The 12876-nt window shown below is 51.3% G+C and overlaps 1 protein-coding gene across 1 annotated transcript in view; it reads left to right on the top strand.

Moving 5' to 3' along the window:
• Window positions 1-7478, top strand: part of GALNT17 (polypeptide N-acetylgalactosaminyltransferase 17) — a 244427-nt gene extending 236949 nt beyond the window's left edge. The window contains exons 10-11 of the mRNA XM_058817710.1: window positions 2551-2718; window positions 4927-7478. Coding sequence (XP_058673693.1) covers window positions 2551-2718; window positions 4927-5055 — 297 coding nt within the window. The 3' untranslated portion in view covers window positions 5056-7478. The remainder of the gene's footprint in view (window positions 1-2550; window positions 2719-4926) is intronic.
• Window positions 7479-12876: the final 5398 nt, after the last annotated feature.

The raw sequence follows: 12876 nt of genomic DNA, 5'->3' as shown, positions 1-12876 counted from the left end.
AGCTGCAGCCTGACCCTGTTACATTGTTTTAACTTGATTTCAGTGTTTAATTATTACAGCCCAGATAACCCAAACTCCCAGTGGGATTTACTGCCTCTTCCCTGGCATCTGGGTCACAGATATGCTCAGTTAATTAACGGGCTGAATCCTCCTTATTTGTCTGCTGGATAATGGCCTGATCCATAATTTAAATAGGCAGCTGTGGAGATCTTTCCCTTGAACTATAAAAGGCAGGACACTGGCATTCCTTTCTCCTCACTCCAGAATTTAAATGTGTTTAGGGAAATATCGTGGTGGCATTCCTTGAAATGGAGGAGTCCTTTGTGTGCCCAGTGTCCCCAAGGGCATCACCCCTGCCCAGTGCTCCCATCCTGCCTCTCCTGGCAGAATGGTCGGAATTGGAGGCACCTTAAAGCCCACCCAGTGCCACCCCTGCCATGACAGGGACACCTCCCACTGTCCCAGGCTGCTCCCAGCCCTGTCCAGCCTGGCCAGCCCCTGGCAGCCCTGGGCAGTTGGATCCCATGGGAATGTCTGAGGTAGCTGCAATCCTGGGCCTTTCCCAAGGGCAGATCCAGGCTCCCATCCCAGTTCTTGTGACCGTGTTCACAGGGGTCTTATGTTGAGGGAAGAGATGAAGATCTGACTCCATGTTTCAGAAGGCTGATTTATTATTTTATGATATATATTACATTAAAACTATACTAAAAGAATAGAAGAAAAGGTTTCATCTCAGAAGGCTAGCTAAGCTAAGAATAGAAAGGAAAGAATGATAACAAAGGTTTGTTGCTCAGAGAGTCCAAGCCAGCTGGGCTGTGATTGGCCCAATTACAAACAACCCCATGAGACCAATCACAGATGCACCTGTTGCATTCCACAGCAGCAGATAATCAATGTTTACATTTTGTCCCTGAGGCTTCTCAGCTTCTCAGAGAAAAAAAAAACTCCTGAGGAAAGGATTTTTGATAAAAAGATGTCTGTGACAGTCCTGCCCCTGTGGCTGGTGCTGCTGCCTGGCTGGAGCCCTGGAGGCTGTGCCAGGCACCCAGAGGCACCAGCCCAGCCCGGGCTGCCTCACCCAGCAGGGCTGCAGCTGGAATCCAGGGAAAACCATCCATTGCCCCATCCCACAGTGATCCAGAGGCTGCAGGAGTCTGCTCCAGGAGGGGTTTAAGGCTTGCAATTATTCCTACCCCTTCCTGTGTCTCAGTTCCTCACCTGCATCTGGAAAAAACTAAACCCCAGCAGGAATAAAAGGCTGGAGGAAGTTGGGCTTTATTCCTTCCAAAAACCAATCCCAAGCAGGGATAAAAGGCTGGAGAAAGTTGGATTTTATTCCTTCCAGCTCTTGTTTCCTTGTGCATCCCCACAGAACGTTCCCAGGGGATCTGGGTTATCCTGGCCCTCTGTGCTGCTGCTCTGGGGTGCTGAGGGACTGGAATCCTTTGGAAAGGATGGAATATCAACTAGAGCTTTCTTCTTGTTCCTGGGACAGGACCTGGGGCAGATGGGCACTTGTGGCTTTATTTTTACCATGTGCGAGTCTCCCCCAGCTGATCCCAGCTGTGTGGGGCTGGCTCAGAACTGCTGATCCCTCTGGCCAGCTCTCCAAGAGGTGCCCTATTTCCTGCTGGAGCAGCCTGGCAGGGAATTTACTGACAGGGAATTTCTGCTTTCCCACACAAGTCCAAGCTCTCCCAAAGGGCTGGGGAGGTTTGCACCACAAGCCTGGACAGACCTGCCTGGCAAGTGTGGAAACTGAGGAGCTTGGGAGAAGAGAATGTTCCCATATGCTAAAGGAGCTGTGTTTGAAGGATATGAGATGTTGGGGAAGATGAAACAGGAAAGCCTTACAAATATGATTGTCTAGCAAAAGATTTTTAGAATATAGAAACTATAAGTGAGATTGAAATGAAAGCAAGCTTTGAGATACCTCAGTTACTGAACAACTGGAAAACAATGGTGTGGCCAGCTGAAGGTGATCCCCTTTTGATGGAACAACACCCTCTGCTTGCAGACAGGCCCAAGGCTCAGAGCAGACCCCACAGCTTGGCAGAAGGGGCCCAAAGAGGAGTTTTTAGGGTTTAAAATGTAACACTGTATGGTAATGTAATGATTCTTATAGGCTGTATGGAAATGCTATAGGATTTGTATCTTGTACTAGATTGGTTACTGAGAATCAGAATATTCAACACAGAAGAAGATTTATGGTATTATAACGGGAACCTCGCCCTCTTACCTCTTATCTCTTAGCTCCTACTTTTCCATGCTCTTAACCCTTTTACTCTCTTACCCTCTCATCTCTGGGGCCTGCTCTGAGCTGTGTTTGGCAGCTCCCAGCAGGGCCCTGCCCCCAGGCCCTTTGCAATAAACCCCAGGTTCCTGACCTGGCTGCAGAGATCTCTGCTCTCCGTCCGTCCCAACCGTCCTACCCCCATCAATCCTACAGTGAGGTCTTACTGTTCCCTGTGGCCAGCTCTCCAAGAGGTGCCACATTCCCTGCTGGAGCAGCCTGGAGCATTCACTGACAGCATTTCTGTGTGTCCCCAGCTGGCTCGGTACACCCGGGAGGGTTTCCTGCACCTGGGGGCCCTGGGCACCACGACGCTGCTGCCCGACACGCGCTGCCTGGTGGACACGGGCAAGAGCCGCTTCCCGCAGCTGCTGGACTGCGACAAGGTCAAGAGCAGCCTCCACAAGCGCTGGAGCTTCATCCAGGTGGGTCTGGGGCTGCCCTGGGTGTGCCCACCTCTGCGTGGGAACAGGTGACCCCCAGCGAGGGGAGGAAATGATGCATCTGACTCCACTGATATCAGAAAGCTAATTAATTGTTTTATTATATTACTCTATTAATTTTTATTATATTATTAATTTAATTTATTATTAATTTTTCTTATTATTTACTTAATTAATTTTACTTATTATTGTTTCATTTTACTTATTATTTAATTTTACTTATATTTATTTAATTTTACTTATTTAATTTATTATTGCTTTTACTTTTTTATTATTTATAATAAGTAAAATTAAGAATAAAATAAATTACTCTAATAAAAATATTAGGGTAATATAATAAAATAATAATTTTATTATATTACTCTATTAATATAGAGTAATACAATAAAATATTATTTTATTATATTTTTATTTTATTATTATGTTACTATTATATTATTTAATATTATTATGATTTTTATTATTATTCTATTATGGAGAGTATATAATATATATTATAATATATATATTACATTATATTTTATAATTATATATAATATATGTAATATATTGTATTACATCTAATAATAGTATAATATATTAATATATAATATGTATTATATACTGATATAATAATTATTATATTATTCTGTATTATATTGCACTAAATCTAAACTGAAACTGCACAAACACCCAACTCAACTGCACTCCTCTCGTGACCCTCAGTCCACAGTCCCCACACTCAGACCTGGATCCAATTGGTCAGTGAATCACAACACTCACACCAGACTCCAATTACCAATTCCCTTTAGGTGAACAATTTTCCACAGTGCATTCCACTTGTGGACAACACAGGAGCAGCAATTGAGATAAGAATTGGTTTTTCTCTCTCTAAGGTTCCTCACTGACATTCCCAGAAATATCCTTGGGAAGCTGTGCCTTGCTTTTCTCTGTGAGGAGAAATGTGGCCACACCTCTGCTGTTTCTTAAGGCTTGGCTGGGACACAGCCCCTGGGATGGGGTGGGACAAAGGGGAAATGAACAGCAAATTCCTGGGGCAGAGGTATCAGGGCAGCATTTTGGGACAATTTCTAATCAAAGTTTTCCTTCCTGGTAGCAGAAAAGTGGATCTGGTTATGTCTGATCTGCCAGTGACTTCCAGATTCCTTTGTTTCTTGTGGATGAAGAGTGAAATTCATTTTGTCCCAAGCAGAGTGTAAATAACTGTAAATAACACTTTTGTCCCAAAGCAGAGTGTAAATAACTGTCTGGGTTTGAAAAGCCAGGTGTCTGCTAAGAAAGGCAGGAGCCTCCCTTGAAATGGAAAATGCAAACCCCCTCCCTCTGAATTATTATAATTTTGAAATTAAGGGTTCTCAGGCAAAGATATGGGACTAGAAATAACAGTTCTTTAATAGGAAAAATAAAAATTAAAATGCAGTAATACAAAGCACCACAGCCAGAGTGAGAGCAGTCCCTGCCCCTGTGTGTCAGGGAGGTGTCCCAGCCCCATCCCAGGGGGCTCAGCCCTCCTGCAGTGCCAGCTGTGGCTCTGCTGCAGCAGGGATCCTGCACAAGGGGGGAGTTTTCCTCTGCAGCTCCAGGGCTGCTGCAGATGGGCCTGGGCTCCCTCTGGCCATGCAGGGCAGCAGAAAGCTGCTCCTCTGGCAGTGCAGGGGGCAAAGGCTGCTGTGCTGTGCCAGGCTCAGATTGGATCCAGGCAGGAATGCTTGGCTCCTCCCCTGGGCGGAGCATCTCCCCATGGGATGCTGGCATTGGATCAGCCCTGCAGGGACACTCAGTGGCCATGGACAGCAGAGATCTGCTGGAGGGAGGGTTGGTGTGGGAGAGATAAAGAAACAACTGCCCCAAGGACAGCAGAGAGCTGCCCCAGCTCTGACAGACACGGATAGAACACACACACATCTCACAGCCCAGGACAATGATGCAGCTTTTCCAGAAGGGTCCCAGTTCCCAGCAGCTCTGGGATTTAAAGGTTGTAGGAGTCCTTTGGTTGCTGTCAGGGACAGGGGATGGTCACTCCATTTTTTTGGGGAATTATTTTATTGTTTGCATTGCCTTCCCAGCCAGCTATGTGCCCCTTCCAGAGTGCCCAGGGCTGCCCTCCTGTTCCTGCTTTGTTTCCCAGGCAATGAATTCAGGCTATTAATATCTTCCTTTTTCTATCTTTTCCCATCTCCCCATGTGCAGAACGGAGCCATCCTGAATAAGGGCACGGGCCGGTGCCTGGAGGTGGAGAACAGGGGCATGGCTGGCATTGACCTGATCCTCCGCAGCTGCACGGGCCAGAGGTGGACAATTAAAAACTTCATCAAGTAGAGGCTGCAGGAGTCTGGGGAGTCTGACTCGAGCCACGACTGAGGGGACTGATCCACCTGGACTCCTTTGGATAGGATGGAATATCAACCAGAGCTTTCTTCTTGTTCCTGGGACAGGACCTGGGGCAGATGGGCACTTGTGGCTTTATTTTTACCACGTGTGAGTCTCCCCCAGCTGATCCCAGCTGTGTGGGGCTGGCTCAGAACTGCTGATCCCTCTGGCCAGCTCTCCAAGAGGTGCCCCATTCCCTGCTGGAGCAGCCTGGCAGCATTTACTGACAGGGAATTTCTGCTTTCCCACACAAGTCCAAGCTCTCCCAAAGGGCTGGGGAGGTTTGCACCACGAGCCTGGACAGACCTGCCTGGCAAGTGTGGAAACTGAGGAGCTTGGGAGAGGAAAATATTCCCAAAGCCTAAAGAAGCTGAGTTTGAAGAATGTGGTGTTTTGCTGGGTCCTTGTTCCCTTTTCCCTTCCCTGAATTTTGGAGAAGCAAAACAACCCCAGCAGCTCCCAGAGATCTTTCCAATCCCTAATCACAGCAGTTACCCAAAACAATGCAGTGAAATAAACCCCTGAGCTCCCCTTGCCCCTCTCCATCACCCACACACTGCTGGCCAAGCCAGCACCTCCCTCCATGGAGAGCCCAAAGGGATCCCTGGGATGTCTGCCTGCCCTTCTGGGTGGCAGCAGGAATGTCCCCTGAGCCTTGGACACCCCTGTCCTGCCTGCTCAGGCCTGGCCAAGGTCCCCCAGAGCCACTGCAGCCCTTCCTGGGCTGGGAAAGGGACAGGCAGGGAGGCCAAGGCCCCAGCAAATGCCGCCTTGGCTCAAATTCCTGGTCCTGAGGCCAGTTCAGGCTTGTTGCTCTGGTGGAGGGATCTCACATGATTTATTTTTGGCTCATAATAATCCTGGCTACCAACTCTTGGCTGCCAAATCCACCTGGGAGTCCTCTGCTTGGGGCTGCCTGGAGAAGGGGAACAGGACCCTGCAGCATTGCTGCACGTGGGTGGGCACAGGCTTTGCTCAGCAGGGAGGAGAAACCAACCCATCTCCTGCCCTCCTCCCAGAATAATCCTCTTTGTGGCTGCCCTCTGGCTAGGGTGCACTCAAATAGATTAATATATGAGACGGATGTGTAAATATGTTTCCCAAGCTGGGATGTGCACAGAGTCCTTTGCTGCAGAGCACTCATGCCTGTCTTCCATTTGCATCAGGATGAAGCTCCCTGGATGTTTAACGAGCTGAATTTCCAATGCCATGCAGCAGGTTTATAACTGATGTTTTAGTAATTTATTGATCAGAAGCAGATCTATTTCATTGTTCCTTCTACAGCAAACTAGCATCACCTAGGACTGATTGTTCATTTAGGCTTTACAAGGCTCCCTCAACCACTGGGGCTGTCTCTGATTTTTTTCCCCTGCCTTCCTTAATGAAGTAAAACCTCTTAGTTGTCCTGACCTGCAGAGTAGAGAGTCAATGTAGAATTTTGCTCTCTTTTTCGCTGTTGCATCATCCCTTTGTGTAATAAATTTGAGCACTTCTAAACCCAAAATTACCACAGCTCTGTGGGTGCATGAGCCAGCTCCCCCTGCCTTTGTTGCTGCCTTCTAAGAGAAGCAATTTCCTGGTGATCCAGGACACCCTGAGGGAGACCCCACAGCTCTGGTCCAGCTGGTAAAACGCCCTTAAACTGAGCAAATATTGCAGGGAGAGGCTGTGTGGGTCAGGATCAGCAGCCAGACAGCCCCTGGGTGCTGCCTGTGCTGTGATCCAGCCCAGCTCCAGTGCCCAGGGTGGCAGCAGATGGCTTTTGTCACATGTGACAGTGGTGGGGTGAGGTCCTAGCCCCACAGATGGGATGTGTGGCTGCTCCTGGGCTCCATCCTGGCTGTGCTGAGCCCCTGGTTAGGAGGGCCTGAGTCTGTCCAGTCCCTGGCTCTGTCCAGTCCCTGCCTGTCCCCAGCCCCTGGTGCCACTGAGGTCCCCTTGCCAGGTGGCACAGACACCCAGGGACAGCACGAGGATCCAGCTGCTGCTGCTGCTGGGCCCTGGGATCCCTTGAGACGTTCAGGCTCACCCCTGCCTTCCCTTCGTGCCCCAGAAGGAAGAGCAGCCCCTGAGCCAGCAGCAGGAGGGGAAGGTGGAGATGAACCCTGGGCTCCAGGCCCCTCAGCTGGGCAGAGCCCCGGGGAGGTGTTGGCCCCTTCTCCCTGCTCCAGCTTCCAAACCGCTGGGAGCAGGAGCAGAATCAGGCTGGAAAGTGGGAATTGCCTCTGCTGTTCTGTCCTGACACCGTTGGTGACTGCAGGGTGACCCCGGGAGAAATCTGAGATCTGGGTCTCGTTGTTGCATCTTGCTTATTTCTGTTAATTGCTTTAAGAAGTGATCTCCAAGTGATTCTTATTAAATATCTGGTTTGAGCCTTGCCTCTTGAGTGATTTTCAAAAGATTCTCTGCTGCTGAGATACACAGGCAGTCATTCCTCTGCATTTCATAGAAAAGTGCTGCTGTTTTAATAAAGCTTCCATTTTTGAAAGAAATGGAAATGAAGAAGAGATCAGGAGAGATGGTGGGAACAGATTAATTCCCATTCCATCCATCCCTGCTGCTGCCACTCCCCAGGATAACAGTTTCACCCCACAAGCTGGAAGGAGATGTGATGTGGCCAGTAAAGCATCATCTGCATTCCCAAGCCCTGGCTGTCCTTAAATGTTCCTGTTGTCACCTGGAGCTCTCCTTGAACCCATTCCTTTCACCCAGGATCTCCTGAGCACTGGGTTTGTGCTTTCCTGGGTCAGGGAAGGGTCTCTGTGACCAAAGGGAGGTGGGGCACCCAGGTGAGGGCACCCAGGTGACACCTGGGCAGGGGCACAGCCAGCCCCTGGTGGGCTCTGGAGCCACAGAGTTCCTCAGGATGGCACAGGATGGAAACCTGAGCCCTTGTGGGGAGCATTTCCCACACAGGGGCAAGATCCCTGATGGAAGATGGCTCAGTCTGCTTCAGAGCAGATGGAATCATGGAATCTCAGAATGGTTTGGCTTGGAGGGACTTTTAAGCCCATCCAGTGCCTTCCACTGTCCCAGGCTGTTCCCAGCCCTGCCCAGCCTGGCCTTGGGCACTGCCAGGGATCCAGGGGCAGCCCCAGCTGCTCTGGGCACCCTGTGCCAGGGCCTGCCCACCCTCACAGGGAACAATTCCCAATATCCCGCCTAACCCTGCCCTCTGGCAGTGGGAGCCATTCCCTGTGTCCTGTCCCTCCATCCCTTGTCCCTCTCCATGTTTCCTGCAGGCTCCCTTCAGGCCCTGCAAGGTCACAATTCAGTCACCCCAAAGCTTCTCCTGTCCAGGTGAGCATTCCCAGCTGTGCCAGCCTTTCCTCCCAGCAGAGCTGCTCCATCCCTCTGCCCATCCTGGAGCCTCCTCTGGGCTCCTCCAGCAGCTCCAGCTCCTGCCTGAGCTGGGCCAGGGCTGGGGCAGCTCTGCAGGTGGGGCCTCACCTGGGGACAGGGGCAGAACCCCAATCCCTGCCCTGCTGCCCACACTGGGATCAGGGCAGGGCTGGGGGTTCAGGGCTGGGCCATGCCCAGTGCCACCCACTGCAACCCCAGGGCCCTCTCCAGGGCTGTTCCAGCTGCTCATCCCAGCCTGGATGGATCCCAGGCGCTGCCCCAGCTTGAACTTGGCCTTGTTAAACTTCCTGAGATTCCCAAGGGCCACTCCTGGAGCTGTCCAGGTCGCTCTGGATGGCCCCAACCTCCAGGGGTGTCACTGCACCCTCAGCTTGGTGTCACCTGCTGGGTGCCCTTGATCCCTATGTGTGCCATTGATGAGGATATTTAAATTCCAGTGCTCCCAAATCTGACCCTGAGGACACCACTGGCCACTGATGTCCAGCAGGACTCTGAGTCATTGACCACAACCTCTGCAGGCAGCAGGGACTGCTCCTGTGCAGGAGCTTTGTGCTGCCCAGGACACAGAGCAGAACATCCAGAAGGTTCTCTCTAAACCCTCAAATGACAATAAAATCTCATTTCAATGCTGAAAGTTGAACTCATGGGCTCCCAATAGCCATGGAGCAGTTTGGGCACTGATCCACTGCCAATGACCACTGAGACATTTGGGCACTGATCCACTGCCAGTGGCCACAGAGCTGAGCCCTCCAGGGGGAAGGGGGCACTGGGAACTCTCCAGCTCCTCCTCACAGGTGGGAAGAAGCCATCCTTGCTTGGGCTGGGACTGGGAAAAGCATCTGTGGCCATCAGGAGTCTCAGCTGGATTTCCAAGGACAGTGGGATGGAGTCACAGAATCACAGAATGACTGGGTTGGAAGACACCTCAAAGATCATCGTGTCCTACCCAGCCCCATCCCTGGCACCCAGTGCCACATCCAGGCTTTGTTAAACACACCCGAGGATGGGGACTCCACCACCTTTCTGGGCAGAACATTCCAGAACTTTATCACTTTCTGTTTATCGCCCTAATATCCAACCTGTATTTCCCTTGACTTGATGAAGGACTGAGGCCTCTCCTCTGGCACTGCCAAACTTAAACAATCCTTTAAACACCAGAAAGACTTTGGGCCACTTTAGGGACAGAAATAAACCCTTCCAGCTGAGAAACGTGGGAGGCTGAGCTCATTTTACTGCAAGGCCAAGATCTTGAGGGGTGGCTGATCCTGAGTGTTGGGGGCAGGTGGTTCCTGGAATCAATGTTCTTATAAATCAAAAGATTCCCCAAGTCAATGATGGCTTTAAGTCTCCCTGCAGGCAGGAGCCCCACAAGGCCCTGGAGCCAGGGGAGCTCCTCAGCTCCCTCAGGATTCAGGGAAGTTCCCACTGCTGGGTTGGGAATCTCAGCTGTGCCTTTGACAGCAGCACAACCAAATAAAATCCCAGCAGAACCGAGGAGCTCCAGCGCCCAGCAATGTCCAGCACCCAGGAGATCCTGTCAGGAGCATGAGGGTCGAGTGTCACACCCCAGAGGATCAGTGTGACAAACACTGCCCATCTCAGCTGCTCCTCACCCAGGAAGGGCTCAGGTGGGAATTTATCCCAGGGAAAGGGGGCAGCTCCCATCTCCTGCTGGTTTGGGTGACTCCTGCAAACCCCAGCTGGGAATTTGGCCCAGAGGCTTTGGATCCCACGTGTACCTGAGTTTGGCTGTGCTCAGGGCAGTGAGGAAGGAACAGTCTGGGGAGGGGCTCCAGGGGCTCCTGATATTCCTTCTGGAATGTTCCTTCAGGCCTCACTGTCTGCAGCAGCCACCCTGCTCCTCTGTGTCAAGGGTTGCTCCTCTGACAGGAACAACCAGTCAACAACCAAGATCTTGAGGGGTGGCTGATCCTGAGTGTTGGGGGCATCAACATGGAGTCAATGTTCTTATAAATCAAAAAAAATCCCCAAATCAATTGTGGCTTTAAGTCTTCCTGCAGGCAGGAGCCCCAAAATGCCCTGGACCAGGGGAGCTCCTCAGGGAGCTTTCCACAGGAGGAAAATCCCACCTGGTATCTTGGAGGTGTGAGGGCTAAGAGCTCTCCAAGTGTCTTTCCTGGCTGTTGCAACCCCAGGTTTTATTGTTACGGGCAAGGACCCAGGCAGGAATTAATTCCTGATTGTGCTCTTGGAAATCCAAGCCTGGGGGAAAGTGATCCAGAGGGGCACAAGAGGCTGAGCTGAGCTGCACTCAGCACCAGACCAGGGGCAGCAGCTGAATTTTGAGAGTGGAAGAGCCACCACAGGGATCCTTCCAGCCTCCTGAACTCCTATGAGGAGCTGAGGTGTTTCCAGCAGGATTCCCCACCATGGAAGCATCATCCTTGGAAAACTGGCCCAGGAATGCAGCTCTGGGTGGCAGGACAGAGCCCAGGGATGCCAGGCAGTGCAGGAACTTCCCGGGGTGTGGGAGCATCAGGGGTGGGACATTGGGGATGGACGGAGAGCAGAGATCTCTGCAGCCAGGGCAGGAACTTGGGGTTTATTGCAAAGGGCCTGGGGGCAGGGCCCTGCTGGGAGCTGCCAAACACAGCTCAGAGCAGGCTGAGAGAAGAGAGGGGGAGAGAGGGTGAGAGGGTGAGAGAGTAAAAGGGGTAAGAGGCAAGAGCTAAGAGAGCGAGGTTCCCGTTACAATACAATAAATCTTCTTCTGTGTTGAATACTCTAATTCTCACTAACCAATCTAGTACAAGATAAAAATCCTACAGCATTTCCATACAGCCTATAAGAATCACTACATCACCACACTGTGTTACATTTTAAACACTAAAAACTCCTCTTTGGGCCCCTTCTGCCAAGCTGTAGGGTCTGCCCTGGCCCTTGGGCCTGTCTGCAAGCAGAGGGTGTTGTTCCATCAAAAGGGGATTATCTTCAGCTGGCCACACCATTGTTTTCCAGTTGTTCAGTAACTGAGGGATCTCAAAGCTTGCTTTCATTTCAATCTCACTTATAGTTTCTATATTCTCAAAATCTTTTGCCAGACAATCATATTGGTAAGGCTTTCCTGTTTCATCTTCCCCAACACCGGGTCTGTGGAGATGCTGAGCTGGGAGAGCTGTGGTGGGCATGGCCTTGGCTGGCTCTGGAGAACACCCAGCTGCTGCCAGCCACCCTCCATGGCATGGCAGGGGGAGAAAATCCCATAGAAAATTCCTGAGTGGGAGAGGGCACTCATCAGGCACCACCATGGGCAGGATACTGATCTGGGGAACAATAATTGCATTAATTACAGTTAGAGATGGGGTAGGTGGTGAGAGACAAACTGAAACCCCAACAGCCCAGGCTGACCTTCCCCCAGCCATCCCCAGCTCTGCCATTCCAGGAGCTGCAGGTGGATGGGATGGGCTTGGTCCATCCCACTCTGCCTGTGGATCCTACCTCAGGAGCTCCCCCTGTGCCACCCTGGGCTCCCTCTCATGGGATGAAGTCCTTCAGGAGCTGCTCCAGCATGGATCCCCCATGGGCCACAGCTCCTGAAAGAGCTCCAGGGGGTTCTGCAGGGGCTTCAGCTTCCCTTGGGGCATCTCCCCCTGCTCCAGGGGCTCTGCAGGGGTCTCTGCTCCCCTCTGGATCCCCAGGGGCTGCAGGGGCCCAGCTGTTCCATGGAATCTTGGGGGAATCTCTGCCCCTGGAGCAGCTCCTGCCCTGGTTGGTCCCTGCTGGGCTGGTTCTCACCCATGTCCCTGCCTGGCGTCTCCCCCAGCAGCTGCACAGAGATTTTCACCCTTCCTGGGAGGAGTTACCCAGAGCTGGCAGCAGCTCCAGCGCTGGCCTTGGCCCTGGCACGGCTGCCTTGGGGGCAGCTGGAGCCCAAAGTGACAATGGGAGCAGGGAAAGGACAGGACAGCTCAGAATGGGGAGGGAGGGGGAGAACACTGTGGAAAGGAGGGGTTGTATGGAAAGGGGAGATCATTAAGGAAAGGAGGGATCATTAAGGAAAGGAGGGATCATTAAGGGAAAGAGGGATCACTGTGGAAAGGAGGGATCGTTATGCAAAGGAGGAATCATAAAGGAAAGGAGAGATCCTTAAGGAAAGGAGGGATCACTATGGAAAGGAGGGATCACTGTGGAAAGAAGGGATCATTAAGGAAAGGAGCGAGCATTAAGGAAAGGAGGGAGCATTAAGGAAAAGAGGGTTCATTAAGGAAAGGAGGGATCATTAAGGAAATGAGGGATCACTATGGAAAGGAGGGATCATGGTGGAAAGGAGGGATCATTAAGGAAAGGAGGGATCTCTATAGAAAGGAGGGGTTATTATGGAAAGGAGGGCTCCTTCTGCATTTCTTGCCTAGCTCAGAGCATCAGAGGATGCTCCTGCTCGGAGGG

The sequence above is a fragment of the Ammospiza caudacuta genome, chromosome 20 (genome assembly GCF_027887145.1).
Source record: "Ammospiza caudacuta isolate bAmmCau1 chromosome 20, bAmmCau1.pri, whole genome shotgun sequence".
NCBI lineage: Eukaryota > Metazoa > Chordata > Aves > Passeriformes > Passerellidae > Ammospiza > Ammospiza caudacuta.
This window is presented reverse-complemented; position numbering and strand designations above follow the sequence as displayed.